General features: G+C 37.9%; 1 protein-coding gene across 4 annotated transcripts in view; it reads right to left on the reverse strand.

Annotated features, from left to right (window-relative positions):
* Nucleotides 1–17,609, reverse strand: part of CD163 (CD163 molecule) — a 53,813-nt gene extending 36,204 nt beyond the window's left edge. For 3 of the 4 annotated variants that reach the window (XM_012551721.3, XM_031938873.1, XM_031938872.1), the window contains exons 1-4: nt 17,293–17,536; nt 14,202–14,291; nt 11,361–11,681; nt 6,591–6,905 (exon numbers count right to left, since the gene is read on the reverse strand). In XM_012551721.3, the coding sequence (XP_012407175.1) occupies nt 6,591–6,905; nt 11,361–11,681; nt 14,202–14,291; nt 17,293–17,338 (772 nt within the window). In that variant the 5' untranslated portion in view covers nt 17,339–17,536. The other variant, XM_031938871.1, reaches the window with a different exon arrangement.
* Between the last annotated feature and the right edge of the window lie 824 nt (nt 17,610–18,433).

Raw genomic sequence — 18,433 nt, forward strand, 5'->3', positions numbered from 1 at the left:
TATATGGAAATATGGGTGTTGATAAAGCAGAAATTCCTAAGCATCTTTGTGTCATGGACCTCCTGGTCATACTGAAAGTAACGACATTCTTTTTAGAATTATGTTTTAAATATATAAAATAAAATAATAGCATCATAAAAGAAACCCACTATATTTAAATAATTATCAAAATACTTATAAAACCAAATTCATAGACCCTGGTAAAGAATTCCAATATTAATAGAATCCTGCCATAGATAAAAATATGCCTTGATCAGAAACAAGTGACCTCATTAGCTCAGTGTTCAATAAAGAAACATGTAAAAAAAACTTGGGAAAAAAATTCCCCCTTAATAAGAATGTTTGGGAAAATAGGAATAGAGTTTGGCACGCACACACACACACATACACACACAAGTTCCAAATGGATACATATCTAATCAATTAATAAACAAATATTAGGTTGTTGTTTTTTTTAACAATGTTTCAGGAACAATGCTAGTCTCTGGGCTTACAAATAAAAAAAATAAAATTGTCCTTTCAAGAAAATGGGTATATGAGAAAAAATGTACACATACAAATATGTACAAAGTATTTGGAGTGATTTGGATGCACTTTTAGTTTTAAGTGATAAAAATCAGAATAAATAGGAAAAAAATTACCTTATATAATTTTAGGTAGGTATAGAATTATTAATGAAAAAAAGGGATAGAGGAGATTTTGAAAGACATAATAAACAGATTCAATTACATGAAATTAAGCTTTTCCATGAATGAAATCTAATGCTAATTGGAAGGTGCAGTATCAGTTGGGGGAATTTTTTATATCACATGTCATTGACTAAGTTCTGATGGCCAAGAAATAAAAGGAATTAACAACACATATGGATATACATACATTTAGATGGATACTTATATATTCAAATAGATGGCCGATAAATGAATGAGAAATATAGAAAAACAATCTTCAAAAGAATTGTGAATATGGAAGAATATCCCATATCACTAATTGTAAGAGTAACCTAGTAAACAAATATCGACAAAAATGATAAAAATATAGGATTCATCCACATTGGAGGAGTTGTGGAAATAGTAATGAACTACTGCAAGATTTGTGAATTGATCTAACCAGTCTGAAAAGCAAAGAATTATGCAAAGAAAGTGACTACTAAGTTCATATTCTTTGACTCAAAAGAGTTCACTATTCAGGACATAATGGAGTATGTTCATTATAAAAAGTCCCAAAAAAGGCTTTTGTAGAAAATAGTATTTATGGGAGCACATTTTGCAGTATTTTGTAATAGAGGACTGAAAAGTGGTGAATGACTCAGTTAGGAAGGTAAATTAGCTATGGAACATGAAAGAAACAGAATTTTACTCTACTGTAAGGACTATTCTATATATTCAGTTCATGGGGGGAAGCAGGAATGCAAGAATCCAGGAATTAGCTAGAAATAGACACATTTTAAATTAGGGCAGAGACCTAAATCTGAATATGCATGTTCCCCTAATTTGTTAATAATATCACCTTTTACCTATGCATACAAAAATATTTATAGCAACTCTCTTCTCAGGGCAAAGAATTGGAAATTGAGGGTATGCCCATCAATTGGGGAAATGCTGAATAAATTGTGGTATATGATTATGATGGAATATTACTGTTTTATAGGGAATGATGAACAGGATCCTCTCAGAAAAACCTGGAAAGTTCTCCATGAACTCCAGAAAAGTAAACAGCAAAGCTGTGGAATGATTAAAATGACTTTGCTATTATCAGCAATACAGTGATTCAGAACTACTTTGAAGGACTTGTGATGAAAAATGCTATCCGTTCCAAAAAAATTGATTTTGTCTTAATACAGATTGAAGCATACTCTTTTTAAATTTTTTCACTTTATTTTTCTTGAGGGTTTTTTTCTTTTTCTTTTTGGAGGGGAAATCTATGTTTTCTTTCACAATAAAGCTTTTATGAAAGTGTTTTGTATAACTTCACATATGCCTTCTTAATGAAGGAGTGGAGAGATGGAGAGGAAGAGAGAGAATATGGAACTCAAAATTTAAAAAAAACAAATTGTTTTACATGTAACTAGAGGAAATAAAAATATTAAAAATGAAGTGGAGAGGAAAAAAGAAAAGATTATGATATTAAAACAAAGGCATCAATAAATTTAAATTTTAAAAATATCTTTAAATTCATATTAATTAATTAATTAGTTAAAATAAATTTAATGAATTTAGTTTAAATAATTAATTTAAAAACATTTTAAACTGTCTTTAAATTCATACCCATTGTTACCACACCTTCTACCTACAACATTCATGAGATGTTAGTCTATGGTTCACTTCTGCCATACTAGTTTTCTAGCAATTTTGTCAAATATGGGGTTCTTGCCCCTAAATCTTGGTTCTTTGGGTTTATCAAACACTATATTACTATGGTCATTTACTACTGTTTTGTGGAGCTACTCTTTTCCATTGATCCACCACTCTGTTTCTTAGCTAATCCCAGATTGTTTTGATGATTACCACTTTATAGTACTGTTTGACATCTGGTATGGTTAGGCCACCTTCTTACACAATTTTTTTTCATCACTTCTCTTGATATTTGTGACCTTTTGTGCTTTCAGATACTTTTTGCATTTTGTTTTGTTTTGGTTTTAGCTCTATCAAATAAACATTTATTAAGTATCTACTATGTGTTAGGCATTGTGCTAATTCTTTTGAAATTAATTGGTATGACACTGAATAAATTAATTTAGGTAGTATTGTCAATTTTATTATGTTGTCCCAGTCTACCCATGAGAGTCACCTGCTTAGCTCTATCTTACTTGTGTGAAAAGTGTTTTCTAGTTATTTTAAATGAAATCTTTTTTTCTTTCTCTTCTTTCTGGGTTTTTTTGATTATATACAGACATGCTGACAATTTATTTGTGTTTATCTTGGATTCTGTAACTTTGATAAAGTTGTTCATTGTTTGGATTAGTTTTTTTTTTTTTTATTTGATTATCTTGGGTTTTCTAAATGTATCATCATAGCATTGGCAAAAAGGATAGTATTGTTTCCTTATTGCCTATTCTAACTAGTTCACTTTATTTTTCTTATCTTATTTCTATTGCTGGCATTTCTGGTACAACATCAAATATTGGACGTCAAAAAGTGGACACCCTTACTTCACCCAGGATAGTCCTGGGAGGATTTCTAGTTTATCCCCATTAAAGAAAATATTTGTTTTTGGTTTCAGATAGATAACTATTTATCATTTTTTAAAAGCATCATTTATTTCTATGTTTTCTGATAATTTTAATTGGAATGTTTTTTTTTAATTTTGTCAAAAGCTTTTTCTGCATAAAACATTATAATCATGTAATTTCTGTTATTGATATGATCAATTTCTATGTGAAGTTTTCTTGATATTAAGTCAATCCTACAATTCTTATATAAATCCTATCTGATCATCTTATATAATCTTTGTGATATATTTCTATAGTTTTCTTGTTATCATTTTATTAATTTTTGCACTAATATTCATTACAGCAGGATTTTAAAAATTTTTTCCATTAACCATCCTTTTTCCTAGAGAAATTTTTATATGACCTCAGGTGTATGTATGTATATGCACATACACACACACATATATAAACATAAACATGTATATATGTATGTGTGTAGATAAACTAGTTATATAAATCAAATATTTACTGAAAGTAAATCACAAATTCATTACCCCCACAATCAGTTACTATACCTTATATGATTGTATTTAACATATACTTTAACATAATTAATGTGTATGGGACTACCTGCCATCTAGGGGAGGGGTGGCGGGAAGAAGGGGAAAAGTTGGAACAGAAGTTTTTGCAAGGGTCAATGTTGAAAAATTACCTATGCATATGTTTTGTCGATAAAAAGCTATAATAATAAAAAATCTAAAAAAAATTTTTAAATACCCTATATGGGGACGTGATCCTCAGCTTAAGAATCTGAACAATTTTAGAGAAATTGATCTATAGTTTTCTTTGTCTTTTTTTTTTGCTCTCCCTGATTTAAGAAGAAACCATATTTATGAAAATGCCTGGAACTGAAAAATAGAATGACTTATTCATGGAACAGAAAAGAGAATAGTTGTTATGGGCCAGAACTCTGAACTTGAAACAAAGGATTCTTACAAGGTGCTAAGTCAGTGGAATTGATAGACACAATGGTTATCTAGTTTAGCATGACTACTCCTTAATCTCCTTAGCTACATCTTCTTGTAGGATCCCCTAAGGTTCTGTCTTGTGTTCTCTTTTCTTCTTTCTCTATACAATTTCACTTGGTGATCTCATTAGTTGATTTCAGTTATCACCTTTTTTGCAGATAACTCTCAGATTTGTGTGTCTAGCCCTAACCACTGCCCTGTGATTTCTAATCATATATCTATTATAGCCTATTAGACATTTTGAACTACATATCCCATAGGTATCTTAAACTCAACAGGGTCCATAAATGAACTCATCATCTCCCCCACAACAATCTTTACCTCTGTAATTTCTGTATTAATGTGGAGGATACCACCATCCTTCCATCACCCAGGCTCACACCTTAGATATCAACCTCAACTCTCTTCTCCCCATATCCAATTCATTATCAAATTTTGTTTTTCCTACTTTCATGATATCATTTGTAAATGCCCATTCTCTCTTCTGCTCCTGGAACTTATTACCTCATATTTGTTCTGTTACCGTAGCCTGCTGGTTGATCTTCCTGTATTAAGTCTTTCTCCACTCCATCCTCCACTCAGCTATTAAATTGATCCTCCTAAAGTATATATCTGACTATGCCACCTCTATTTAATAAAATCTAGTAGCTTTTCACTGATTCCAAGTGAAGATAAAAGCCCAATTTTGTTTCTCCTTAATACATATACTTTCCCTCTAAAATTATCTCCATTTTCTTTGGTCCATAAATTTTATAGGTATAGTTGCTTGCATATTGTTGTCCCCCTCATTAGACTTAGATCTTGGGAATTCTGGGAAGATAATAGAGTCGATCAGAAAATTCCAAGCTCTCCAGATTTCCTCCACAAACAAGATGAAATGGAGCCTGAGGATGAACATAAAGTAGCCAAAATAATCAAGAGTTGGGAATAGAGCAGTATTTCTCCAGGAACAATTGAAAAACCAAACCAAAATAACAATAACCAAAAAAAAAAAAAAAAAAAAAGCCAAGAAAAGATCCCCAGGATGGAGGTTCAGCTAGGCTATCTTTGCTGAAACAAATGAGACCTGGGGACAGATGGGTTGGGAGGTAGTCTCAGCCTCAGACACAGGAATTCTCACCTCATAGATTGGATGGGGAGAGGGGGAAGGGATGGATTTCACATGACTGAGCTGATGAAGATTGAACGCGGCTTCTGAGGGAAGCCAGACAGTCACCAGAAAGTCCTAAGGGAACAAGAACATTTCCAACATAGTATGCTTAGGACCATATCTGTGACTTCGAAGGGAAAAGAACTGCTGAGGTTGAGTCCTGGACAAAGCTCAAAAAATAACAGTAAAAATGATCTGAATGTAGTGATTATCCCTCACACCCTAGAGGTTATTATAATTTTTTTAAAAACTACTAAAAATAAAAATGAAAATGAACAATCAAAGGAGAAAGAACCCAATTATAGACAGCTACTATAGAAATAGAGAAGACGGAGGTTCCTTTTCAGGAGAGGCTCCTGAAGCAAAAAAAAAAAAATTTCTCTTATCTTAAAAAGTCTGGTCACCTGCTCAAAAAAGAGACATTGGAAGAACTTTTAAAGGACTTTAAATATTAAAGAATAGAAAGTGAGGGGGAAATAGACAAAAAATAAGAAGAATCTAAGAAAACCAAGAACATTATAAAAAGTAAGTTTACCAACTAAAAAAAAATCATCGTTAATATGAAAACCACTCCTTGAAAACTAGAATTGTGCAAAAGGTAGTGAATTGTCACATAGGACACCAAGAAATAATAAAACAAAATAAAAAATATGAAAAAAATTTTTAAAAATGTGAAACATCTCATGAGAAAAACAGCCCATCTGGAAAACATCAAGAAGAAAATCAAAAAACAGATTAAGAAAAGGAATCTTGATACAATATTACAAGAAATAATTAAAGTAAACTGTCCTGAATTGTTAGAACAAGAGGGGAAAGTAAGAATAGAAAAAAATCCATTGATCAGCACCTGAAACAGTTTCAAGATTAAAACTTATAGGAATAATATAACCAAATTTCAAAATCCTCAGATTAAGAAGAAATATTATGAGCAACAAGAAAAATAAATTCAAATGTGGCAAAATCACAATTAAAATTACACAAGATCTAGCAGCTGCTACACTAAAAGACCACAAACTCTTGTAACACCATATATCAAAGTACAAAAGAACTGGAGATGTGTAACCTACCCAGCAAAGTTAAGTATATTCTGGAATGGAAAAAAAAAAATCATTGCATGAATTGACAGACTTTCAGGATTTTATCACACTTGAAAGAAGTAAGAATGCTTCAGAGGTCAAAACCATACATGTCAGAGTCCAGAGATTGCTGTTTGCGGGCATGATGGTGTGCATAAAGGAATTTCTATTTGGGATCCAAAACTTACTTGAGCAGAGAACAGATACATCCTCGTCATGATGACAATTATGTTCCCCCCATCCATTGTGTCGGCAGTTCCAGAGAGCTGATTCATTACCATTGCAAGAAACGTCATCAAACCAAATGGGTCCAGATCCATTTTTAGCATCCCCAAGGAAATGAAGAACTGATCCACATCCCAGCTGTCTACACACTATGGAAGCCTCCGTTTTGCCCCAACTATCATCACACACAGTCCCCCATTGTTCTTTGATTTTTATCTCCACTCTGCCTTCACAGCGATTAGACCCATCTGCTAATCTCAGTTCCAGCTCTTCTTCACCTGTAACAAAGGAAAAGATATAATCAGAAAAGAAATTACACTGAGATTGTTTCCTAAGGTGTTTAGGATATGTGCCCACTTACAGAGAGAACTGGGAAGGGAAGTGAAAAGGGAAATGGAATCACAAAAGATGAAGCTTAGAAAGAATCTGAACAGCCATGTGGCTGTGTTTATGGGAAATAATTTGGGAGTCCAGTGGAAAGACCTTTGGACTCTGGTCAATGAAAAGCTTGAGTCTGAATTCTTCTTCTAGTATTTATCAGTTTTGTGATCCTGGACAAGTCTTTAAATAATTTTGAGCCTCAGTTTCCTCTTCTGTAAAATTTGAATTATAATAATTGCAGGAACTACCTCATAAGGATGCTGTAAAGATCCAATGAGACAATCAATATATGTGAAGCCTTGTTGAAACTTTAAAATCCACTACAAAAATCAGTCTCCATCATCGAGAATCATCACTGCTACTGCCTTCAAAATTAGTAATTGATATCTCTCTCTCTAAGAAGATTTAAAAAATCCTTGAATACCAATGGAGCTTTCTTTTTAATTGAGAGCACTTGGCACATAGTTACCATTGAATAAAAAGTTAAAGGAGAAATTGGTGTCTGCACTTCAGAAACTGCTTGTGTTTTTCTCCACCTGCACATGCCCATGTGTTCCACATGAACATCAGGCATTCCTATTGTCTTCTGGATGTTCATGGTAACCTATTGAAGTAAATATATCTGACATTCTTCAGAGAGAATTCCACTTTCTTGATTTATTCCCCATTTGTAAAACTTAATTTCATCTACCAAACTGTTACAAAGGTGTTGATAAATTAATTCACCCTAGAATATTATATACAAACTGATAAAGGAAAAATATAACCACCAGAAGTAGCTTTGGCTCTCTCCTCCTTATTTGAAAAAGGCTTAAATGTGGTATCAGTTACAGATTTTGCCCAATGTCTGATAACCAGTCTGATTAAGTATGAAAATTTGAGCTTGCTATTAGAAAGGTAGACAGTTGATAAGACTTTTTTTGACCTTGGCAAACACAAAATATGACGAAGTAGTTACCCATCTTGTGGAGACTTCATTCACTTCTACAATGGTAGCACTGGGATTGGTGGGAAAGAAGAGGGGTATTAGAGACTACATTCTTCTAGTTGTTGTCTAGTTGTTCTAGTTACATACAACTATTTGTGACCCCATTTGGTGTTTTCCTGGCAAGGATACTAGAATGATTTATCATTTCCTTCTCTAATTTATTTTGACAGACGAAGCAAACAGGAAAAGTGACTCTCCTGGTCATACAACTAATGAGTTTCTGAGGTCATATTTGAACTCAGGAAGAGAAGTCTTCCCGACTCCAGGTCTAGTATTCTATCCACTTTATCTCCTAGCAATCCCTGTTTCAGTTTCTCCTAATATAAAATGGGAGTCATAATAGCACCCACATCCAATAATTCATGGGAAGAGCAAATGAAATCATACATGTAAAGTGCTTTGCAAACCTTAAAGTGCCATATAGATGCCAGATAGTTAATTTTACTTCATTTCATCAGCAAAGTACTCAAGAAAAGGTATATTTTAGTGCAGTAAATACAAAGGACTGGAATGAAGCTCCATAGGAACTGGACTGAGATTATTAGATGAGTTGGCCCATGCTCTATTTGGAACCCAGTAGTCCAGGAGTAAACCAGCCAAAGCATTGGCTGATTTCTGCATCGGGAGCTAAGGATAGACCAGACTCATAATAGCCTGAAGTCTCCACAGTGAGCACTGAACAAAGCTGCACCTGCTTTAGTGGAAACTCAGGGAGATTCTGCAAAGTGAGAAAAGTTTTGGCAATGTACAAGACTTCTAAACTTGAACCCACTTTTCAAATTCTCTGAGTACTTGTGGGGAAAAATGTCACAAACTTTTGAGGGGTTTATTCATCTTAAGAGTTCTTGCTTCCGGAGGCAGCTAGATGGCGCAGTGCATATAAGTGCGGGCCCTGAAGTCAGGAGAACCTGAGTTCAAATCCACCTTCAGACAATTAATACTTCCCAACTCTGGGACCTGGGCAAGTCATTTAACCCCAGTTGCCTCCGGGTCGGGGAAGAGTTCTTACTTCCAAGGAAATCCCAATAGACTTTGCATGGAAAACACTATCTGCATCCAGAAAAAGAACTATGGAGACTGAATATAAATCAACACATGCTATGTTCACTTCTTTTTTCTGTTTTTTCCCCCTTTTTCATGGTTTTTCCCTTTTGTTCTGATTTTTCTCTCTCAATATGATTCATAAAACAATGTATATTAAAAAGAAATAATTCTTTTGTTATTTAAAAAACAGTTTTTACTATGTTACCTTAGTAAATACTTGTCTCTCAAATTAAACCAAGTCTGGCTAGCTCATTGATATCAGCTAATAATGGGGGTATAGTCACACTCGGCTATTCATAAACCCAGAACTTGAACTATTTAAGGCTATTCATAGAACTGTGAGGAGAGAAAAGGCCAGATTCTAATTGCACCAAATGTACAGCCAAATGACTTGCATGGAAATTTTGGCCCTGCCATTTACTGCTAGTTTGCCTTTGGACAACAAGTCACACAACATAACCTAATCTTAATTTCTTCATATATAAAATTAAAGAGTTACACAGAATGACCTCTTGGAGATATCATTCCTTGTTTGAATCTCTCACAAAAATATTTCTCAAGATATTTTATCATCCTGACTGTAATTGGCTGTTAACTATCCCTTTCATCTTCTTCTAGTGTAGAAAATTGATGGACACTGCTAAATGTGATTTAAAAAATAGTTTTTAAAAAAACTGCTAAATGTGATTTAAAAAATAAAGGAATGAATGAATAAATAAATAAGAACAAAAAAGGATGTGAGATTACATGATCTACAAGAAAGCTGGCCACTATGAAGACAAGGGAACTAAGATTATCTAATGAAATTGAGACTTCTGAGACTTCTGTATAGATCATGAAATAGCAAGAAACTCCCAGAGGTTCCCCCCCCAAAAAAATTGGAAATAAGATCTCAACAAACAGAATCACACACACAGCACAGATGGAAAAGCAGGCATTGAACAGACAGTGAGATGTCTCCCCAAAGAAGAGAGGCAGACGAAGTTGGACCCCAAAATTCCTGAAGTGAAAGACCATTTGCACCACCTTGCCGGGCCAAAGATATCAGGGATGGAATGTGCTCACGGTGGTTGCCAGACCTTGAGGACCTAAGTCACAAGAACAGGAATTGAGCAGTCTTGAGCAAAGGTGAGACCACCTGAAGAAGCAGAGAATGAGAATTCCACTCCGTGCTCTCATCGCCCTGAGGAGGTGCACCCAGAAAAAAGATGGTTACTGAGCTACTTGAAGAAACTCTTGTTTCTGGGATGGCTTGGAAGGGAGGGGGAAGAACCAGGTTCCCCAAGGGAAATGAGCCCCCAAGCATGGCCTAGAAAAGACCAGACATCACATCAGACCAGAGTCCAGTCTACCTCCAGTTCAATGAGAGCTCCCTGTCTTGAAGGGAATCCTCTAGGTAGAGAACCCAGGGATGGGGTGCTTGGTGTCTCCTCAGCCACAAATCACTAGCCCTGAAGGGTTAAGGAAATCTTTGCTGAATTCATGAGCCAGGGTCCAGGCAAGATAAAACAGGTCCTCCAGATGGATCAAGCAGGGAGCTAATCGCCACCAGGCAGCAATAAAGACAAAAACTCTGCAGGGAATGGCAGCCCAACTCTCGAGGGGACGGGGTTAGGTGGCCTAGCTAATCTGAGAGGGCCTTATGCCCCTCACTCACCCAGACACAGGGGCAGAAGATAGGAAAAAGGCCAACAAGGCCATCCCCAAGCACCAAATATCAGTTTTGTACTAGTCCAATCTAGGAGAAAGTCTCCCTGCCCATTTGAGAGGTATTCCTGTCAGGAGCTCTGGTCACTCCTGGTAAGGCCTGGCTGACTTGGGGAAATTTCTGCTCATCAACTCTTCCTATAGCATGAGAGTAGAGCAAAGACCTTACCCAAGTCTGTCCTGGAGGGTAGTAGGAATTAGGAAGGCTAGGAGGAACCTAGTGGGTCAGCCTCCATGGTACTCACACCTTAAACTGCCAAGCTGCAGAGGGAAGCTTCATCCCACTCTCCCCAGCTGTAACCCTGGAAAAGGGCAGAAAGATGGGATGGGAGGGGTAGAGCAGTACCTGCCACTCAGGACTCCTTGCTGGATCCAGGATTTTAAAAACCTCAGTGTAACCAAGGGTGCCAACCATCTGGGACAAGCTTGGAGTCCAGTGTGCCCAGTGTGCTTGAAAGAAAGACCCTCAGGAGACAGAACTCCTTCAGGAACTATCCCTACTCCCACTCACTCAGTTTCTGAAAGCTAATTCTAATTCTAGCCCTAATTCCCAAAATTCAGTTTTTAAGAGATTTCTCCTTGGAGATTTTGAGAAAGTATAAGTGAGACTTACTTGTGCAGGTCACTTGGGCATCTTGACTTTGAGAGCAATCATGCTCCCTCCAACCATTGTGTCTGCAGTCCCAAAGTGTAGATTCACTCCCATCACAGAAAACACCAGCCATCCAGAAAGGTGCAGGTGCAACAGTCATATTCTTCCATCCAGGGATGATGAAGGTAGATGGACATCCCAGTTGCTTGCAGACCACAGAAATCTCATTTTTTCCCCAGCCATCATTGCACACTAAACCCCACTGACCCTGGAATTTCACCTCCACTATCCCAGCACATCTGCTGCTCCCATTGGCCAGCCTCAACTCCAAATTAGACTCTCCTGCAATAAACACAGGCTCGAATCACTAGAGAATTCACAGGAAATTCAGCACAAATTCTATGATACTTTGAGGTCCCTTTTACTATCTTTTTTCCCCCTTCCATTTCCAGAGTTTTTCCATCTCCATCCTTGGTGAGCTCTAGGAAGAGCAATTCCTGCTTTCAAAAAGCATTGTGAATTTCAGATTGAGACAAGGAAAAATCCTGAGTACAGCCTTCAAATGGTGCTTCTATTCAGTAACTTATTTGACCTCTGTTCTCTTCTTCTGCTCTCAACCATAATCATGATATGACACCCTACCATGGAATTTTTATTTCTAAAACTTCAGGTCCCCAAACTTTTCCCACAAAGACCGACTAACTACCTGAAAGCCTGGTGATTTTGGGGACCTTGGAATTGAGAGGCAGTGTGGTATATTGAATATTATACTGTACTTTAAATACTTGAAAGAATTTAATTATTGAAAGGCTTTGGACTAGCCATGTGACCAAGAGCAAGTCACCTACCCTTTTTTGAGTATCACTTTTCCCATTTGCAAAAATGAAAGCAGTAACAACTATAGTACACATTTTACAAGTATTTCCAGGAAGATGAAACCATAATATATGCCCTAGTTTATTTCAGTCATGTTCAGGAATAAAAATTTTCAGAACGTCCTCTTTCATAAAGATCAAGGCAAGTGATGCCATCTAGTTTCTCCTATTTCTTATTTACTTCTATCAAGTTTCCTCCCAGCCAAAATTTTAATCCTTGATATACTTTTTAAAATATTAGCCTCATGGAGTGCCTGGGAAAGTAGAGGGGGAAAGATAAGAGGAAAATACAAATGATATAAAAACAAAATATGCCAATACAAATGTACTAATAAAAATGCATCAACTTCTTTTATATCAGATATGAAATAAGGAAAGATGGTTGAAAGATGAAGGGAGGAGATCAAAAGGGATACTATATGAAAAGAGGCACATCAATGCACTCCTTACTGGAGCTCAGAATTGAAATGAGCATTTTGAAAAATAATTGGATATTATATAAAATATTACTTAATATATATAAGTAAAGATATCATATGATAAAAAATAAAAATAATTGTATCTTGACCCAGAGTTGACCAAGGGCATTTTTGAATGAAAAAAAAAAATATCTACATTTGCAAAACTAAAAAATTCAAAGACACATTGTGGTCTCTAGTAAAGGACTAGTAAATTTTAGGATATTCATGTAAAGACAGAATGCATTCCATAATGAGTCCCAGGGAGGAATCCAAGAAATGTCCCTCAAGTGGGCCAGAGAACAAAGAGAAATGAGATGACTTTCCCCATGACCACTAGCCAAGAACAAGGTCAATGTTGGCTCCAAGTGGAGTGAAAGCAACAATATGACCTTCGAGTTGGGGTTTTGGGCAGCATCAGTGAAAGCCTTCAGGAATCTGGTTTCTTCCTTGTTTTCAGAGACTAGACTGTGTGTAGGACCAGTAGCATCAAGGACCGCTTGATGGAGTGCTTCCTTGAAACCAGAAGTTTCAAAAACAAAATGGTCTTGTTCAGGATGTTTCTTGTTTTATTCTCATCTTTTTCTCACCATTTTGCCACTGTTTCTGGGGCCATTTCATAATATTGCTGGGCTATCTTTCTAACCATTGTGACAGAGATACAAAACAATTTCTAAAAGAATATTAGTGAAATATTTCTCAATGGACAGAAAAACATGCATGAGGGGATGCCAACAAATGGCAATTTGGTTATTATCTTGATAAATACAAAACATATCCATTCATCTATCTTTCTATCAACCTGTCTGCTTATCTGTCTATTCCAAAACCAAAATGAATATAAGGAAACCTCAGAGTTTCTAATAAAAGCCTCTTTGTTGTTGTTGTTGTTCTCTCTCTGTCTCTCTGTCTGTCTCTCTCTCTCTCTGTCTCTGTCTCTCCCTCTCTCTCTCTTTCTCTCTCTCGGTCTCTCTCTCTCCTAAGGATTCTAATGTTCACAATAAAATGAAAAGGTAGCCTCCTGGTGTTTCTAGGTGATCAGCAGAGGCTGAGCACCTCTGCACTTTAGTCCACAGTATAATCATGTCTTGAACTTATAGAATGAGAGGCAGCTTAGCTTCCTAGGCAAAGTCCTGGATCTGTAATCGAACGTCCTGATTTAGAGGTCCAGTCATTATGAACAAAACAGGGAGCCTGCTGGAGTCTCCTTTTCCTCCTCCCCGTGACGAGTGCAATGATTTATGCACTCTCTGCCTCTTGGAGAAAGGCTTGGTAAGCCATCCAGGGTTAAATACAACTGGGTCACCAGCCACTTTCATTTCCATGGATTCTGAGCTCTCTCAGAGTTATTCCCACTCCCCAACACATTAACTCAAGAGAGGCCTTTTGCTTTTGGTCAGACAGTTCCTATACATCAATTCAAAGGTTTTTCCTTTGTAACTTACATCCAGCATTCCTAAGTCTTTCCTCTGGTGCCAAGTAGAATGAAGTGATTGTTTATTCCAGGAATGGGCCAACCCAGTACTCACCTACACCGCTGGTAATAAAATAGTCAGTCAAGAACAGGATGGGGAGCCCATAAATCCAGGGGGTCAGCTGGGGCCAATAGCTTCTAAATTCTGGGGGAAAATGAAAACACCAAGAATGACCTCACTGGACCTCAGAAGTGTGGGCTGGTCACATAGCAGAGCTATTGACTTCTCTATCAGGGCGGCAGCTTGGGGCCTTGCAGTGAATGAAGTGCTCAAAGACTCAACTTGCTGAGTCCAAATCCACCCTCAAATATTTCCTAGCTGTGTGACCCTGACTAAATCCCGTTTGCCTCAGTTTCTTCACCTATAAAATGAGCTGGAAATAGAAATAGCAAAGCACTCCTGTATCTTTGCTAAGAATACCCCAAATGGGGTCATGAAGCCTCAGGGACAATTGAACAACCTCAGAATGACTTTTCTGCCAGATAACAAAGTTGTAACCTAGGAGCCCAGGATTGTTTCTAGAGAAGCTCAGAGCAGTCTGCACGGATTCTGAGGAAGTGCTGGTAATGCCACAGGTGCTGGGGGACTTTTAGGGATGGCTTTCCCACTAACCTATCCACAAATCAAGCCTCAGATTCTGTTAGAGGAACTTTCCTCTGCTGTGCTCTGATGTGTCTCAGGATTTCCTAAGTGGATGTCTTTGGGTCTCTTGAGAATGCTGTCCTATTCTATTATGTACCAATGCCCCCATGCCTTTCTCTATACCTGTCTCTTCTCAATAGCTGCTTCCCCAGCACTGTCTCTCTGCCCCTTCTCCATGCTCATCCCTTCCCAGCAGCTGCTACTTTTGTTCCCAAGTCCTTGACTTTGCTCTCTCCCTGTTTTTTGTTTCCCCTGGTTGATAATCCATCCATAACAGAGATCACAATAGAGGTCATCCACCAAGAACAATCCCCACTCCGACTTCTCCCTATTACAGAGAAGCACCAGAGCATGGAGACACATTCTGTATGGTTGGGATTTGCTGAGTCCAGCCTTTCACTTCATTGGGTCAGCTCAGCCTTGCTTCTGAACCCACCAGCAATCCACGTGGGTGCTGAGCAAGGCAAAGCTGATGTTCTTGGGGGAAAGCTGCTGATGGAGAGGAGCTGCACGATATGCATCCACTAAGGGACAGCCACGGTGCCACACAGAGTCTTGGTAACTGAGGTGTTAGTGGTTAGCTGCCTCTTAAGGTCCCCCTGAATTGCTAAATCACTGGTCGCTCACCGGTTATTATTGAAGCGATCCAGGTACATTGATGAGTGTTCCTCACCTCCTTCTTTGCTATCAAGTCCCTGAGTATGTTCATTGCCCTCCATCATTGACATTTAGAGACATAACTAAACACTTGTTTTCCCCAGAGGCAAAATTTAAGGGGAGTAGCAGTATCTGTAGCAGGGTACTGGGAGATGGTGCTCCTGGAGTTCCTGTCTCCATAACCTCCAAGAGACAGGTGCCCAGAAAGTGGGCCACAGGGATTGGGAAGCAGCTACTCCCAGCCTCCACTCCTCCACTATGCCATGAAAGCCTCTTTATCCTGGAAGTGCACTCTGCCCTGTAGCACTTCCCTTTGATGGACTCTTTCTTCCCAGAACCTCTATTTTAAGGGGAACAGATGCCTAAGTCTTCCTTTGATTCTTTTCATGCTCCCCTCTATTGTCTCTGGACTTTCATGACCTTGCAGGTATCTTTTCTCCCCAGTTCCAATGCTTTTGGCTTTTTTTTCTGATCTTTGTTCTCCATCATGAGTTTAAGCACCTGGAGGTAGGGGCTGTCTAACTGCTTATCTTCCTACCCCCAGGTCTTAACACAGAGTCTGGCATAAATATGTATATGCTTAAGAAAGATTCTTTAACTTGTTGATTGAAAAGAAGGATGTGGTTGCCTCAAAGGGGAAGCATAGGACAAAGCCTGAAAGCTAGTTACTTTCAGCTCAAAGTTCCTTCTCCAGCTCACACAGAGCATTTTTGTATTAGCAAAAGCATAGCTTTCAATCTGCCTCAGATAATTCAACGCAGATTTAAGCAGCCCTTATTGACACCCTCATCCCTTTTTGCATGCATCTCTTATCTCCTAATGAGCAAGGAAGCTTTAAGAAGTGGGTGTTGCACTGTTGAGTCCCCCAACATTAGAACTGGTGGGTAACTGGGTAGCTAAGGACAAAGCAGATTACGTCTCTGAGTTTCTCTTTTCCTGGTCTCCAAAGTAGGGATGAGCATAATGACAAGTCATCTTCCAGAGTCATCCAGACTCAATGACAGAGGAGTGCCTGGGGCTCCGCAAACTGTGAAACAACTCAAAATACCAACAAGTATTGTTTTGAATGATAGGGGAAATTCTATTTCTATTCTCAAGGAAAGGGACATGGAATTACTCTCCTTGAAGATAGGGGTTATTTTCTTGGTCTTGAGGATGTAAGAAATAATTCTCCTGAGTCTAACAACTGTGCTGATCTACAGTGCCATCACTCTCATTGGTATTATGGTGGTGTTTTTAGGGGCTACATTCTTGATCTTAGCATTCTGGACTAGGCTGTTTTTCCTGAGGACAAAAGCTATATTACTCTTCATTACAGGGTCTATCCTGCTTTTCTTGAAGTTGAGACTATTTCATTATGATTCATGAAGGCAGAGATTCTGTCCCTTTCCTTTCCCTTCCTACTACTAATTCCAAGCTCACAATTCCCAGTCCAGCCCCTGGACTCTAGGAAATATTAAGTGAATACTGCTTGATTTGCATTGCTAGAATGCCCCTATGTAATCCTCTATAGCAGAGATTCTAGGCTTAAATTTCTCATTCTTGGCTATGTTCTTCTTCTCATCTGTCTCCTTTCTTTTTTCCTTCCTTTCTTCCTTCTATTCATTCCTTGATACTTCTTCAATTCTGACACCCTTGTTGACCTTCATCCCTTAGCTCCAGTCTATCATGTTGATCCTCCACTTTTATTTTCCATTGAAACCTCCTTTTGCCTCCAGGACTATATAGAGCTCATCACCAATTTCCATATGCTTTCTACATCTCTTCTCTGCCTTCTCACCCCCAAGTTCTTGCTCACTGATTCACAGAAAGACTCCTACATTGCTCCCAAAGATGAGAAACTCACGTTTGTGGGGAGAATCAGCAGGTGGTGTCCATCTGTTTCTATTCATCTCTGCCTGTGTCCTGAAAAGTCAGTGATGCTGAAGTCTCTTCTCTATCTTCTGCTAAAGATGCTGATCCAGAGAAGGAGACCATCTGAGCTTGGCCAGTCGCCTTTCCCTGCTGGAAAAGCATGAGTTGAAAAATGGTGGAAGTGGAATTAACTTAGAAGAAGGAGAAGTCTACCCAAGAACTGCTATTCCCATTATACTCACGAGTTTAGTTTGTTCTGGTTGTTCTTATCAGGAAACAAGGAACAATAAAAGGAAATTGAGAAACTTGGGCCCCAGAATTCTTAGAGAATAAGAATGCTTTAAATAACACAGTGGTTTTGATGAATTGTCATTTTTTGTTGTTGTTTTTGACTTCTACTTTGTTATCTGTATATAATCTTACAAAAAATGAGGTTTTTATTATCCTTCAGCCTAAGGAGGAGGTAAAAAAAATCAAGAAAATCCAAAGAAACCCAAAAAAATCAACTCGGTGCCTAAGTGGCACGAATTCTGCTGCTCTTGGTATCATAATAGATATGAATGTGATCTACCTCAGTTATATACTCACCTTTTGACCCCAGTTAAGTGACATGATTTGTGGTCATGTCCAAACCATGTTGGCATTTTCCCACCTTTTTTGCTTCCGACATCAGAAAGTAAACTCCTCAAGGACAATAACTGTCTTGATTTCCTTTATTTGCTTCTTCCTTGATGCCCAATTTATGCAGGAAGGACAATGGGTCTCTAGAAGATTATAGATACTTCAATGGAGTGTGTTGTATTTCTCTAGCAATATGCTCTCTGGTGATACTTAGCATATTGCTAGAGAAATACATACCTAGTAGTAGTGTAATGCCGGAGAAACTGAGCAAGATAAGAGATTAGAGAGTATTTAATAATTTATTAAATGGAGAGATATACTGGGACCAATGGATCCATGTTTGGTCCCAGGGCTGAATGAGACTATGGTCTCCAAGAATCCAGCAGAGTTCTCAATGACATATATACATGTGGCTCAGATGCAAGGGGTAGACTGAGGCAGGGGAGGAGTCAGGGTACTGAGAGCAGGACAGGACTCTGACAGGGTGGGGTGAGCCACCGGACATGGGATGA

This window comes from Sarcophilus harrisii, chromosome 5 (assembly GCF_902635505.1).
Source record: "Sarcophilus harrisii chromosome 5, mSarHar1.11, whole genome shotgun sequence".
Taxonomy (NCBI): domain Eukaryota; kingdom Metazoa; phylum Chordata; class Mammalia; order Dasyuromorphia; family Dasyuridae; genus Sarcophilus; species Sarcophilus harrisii.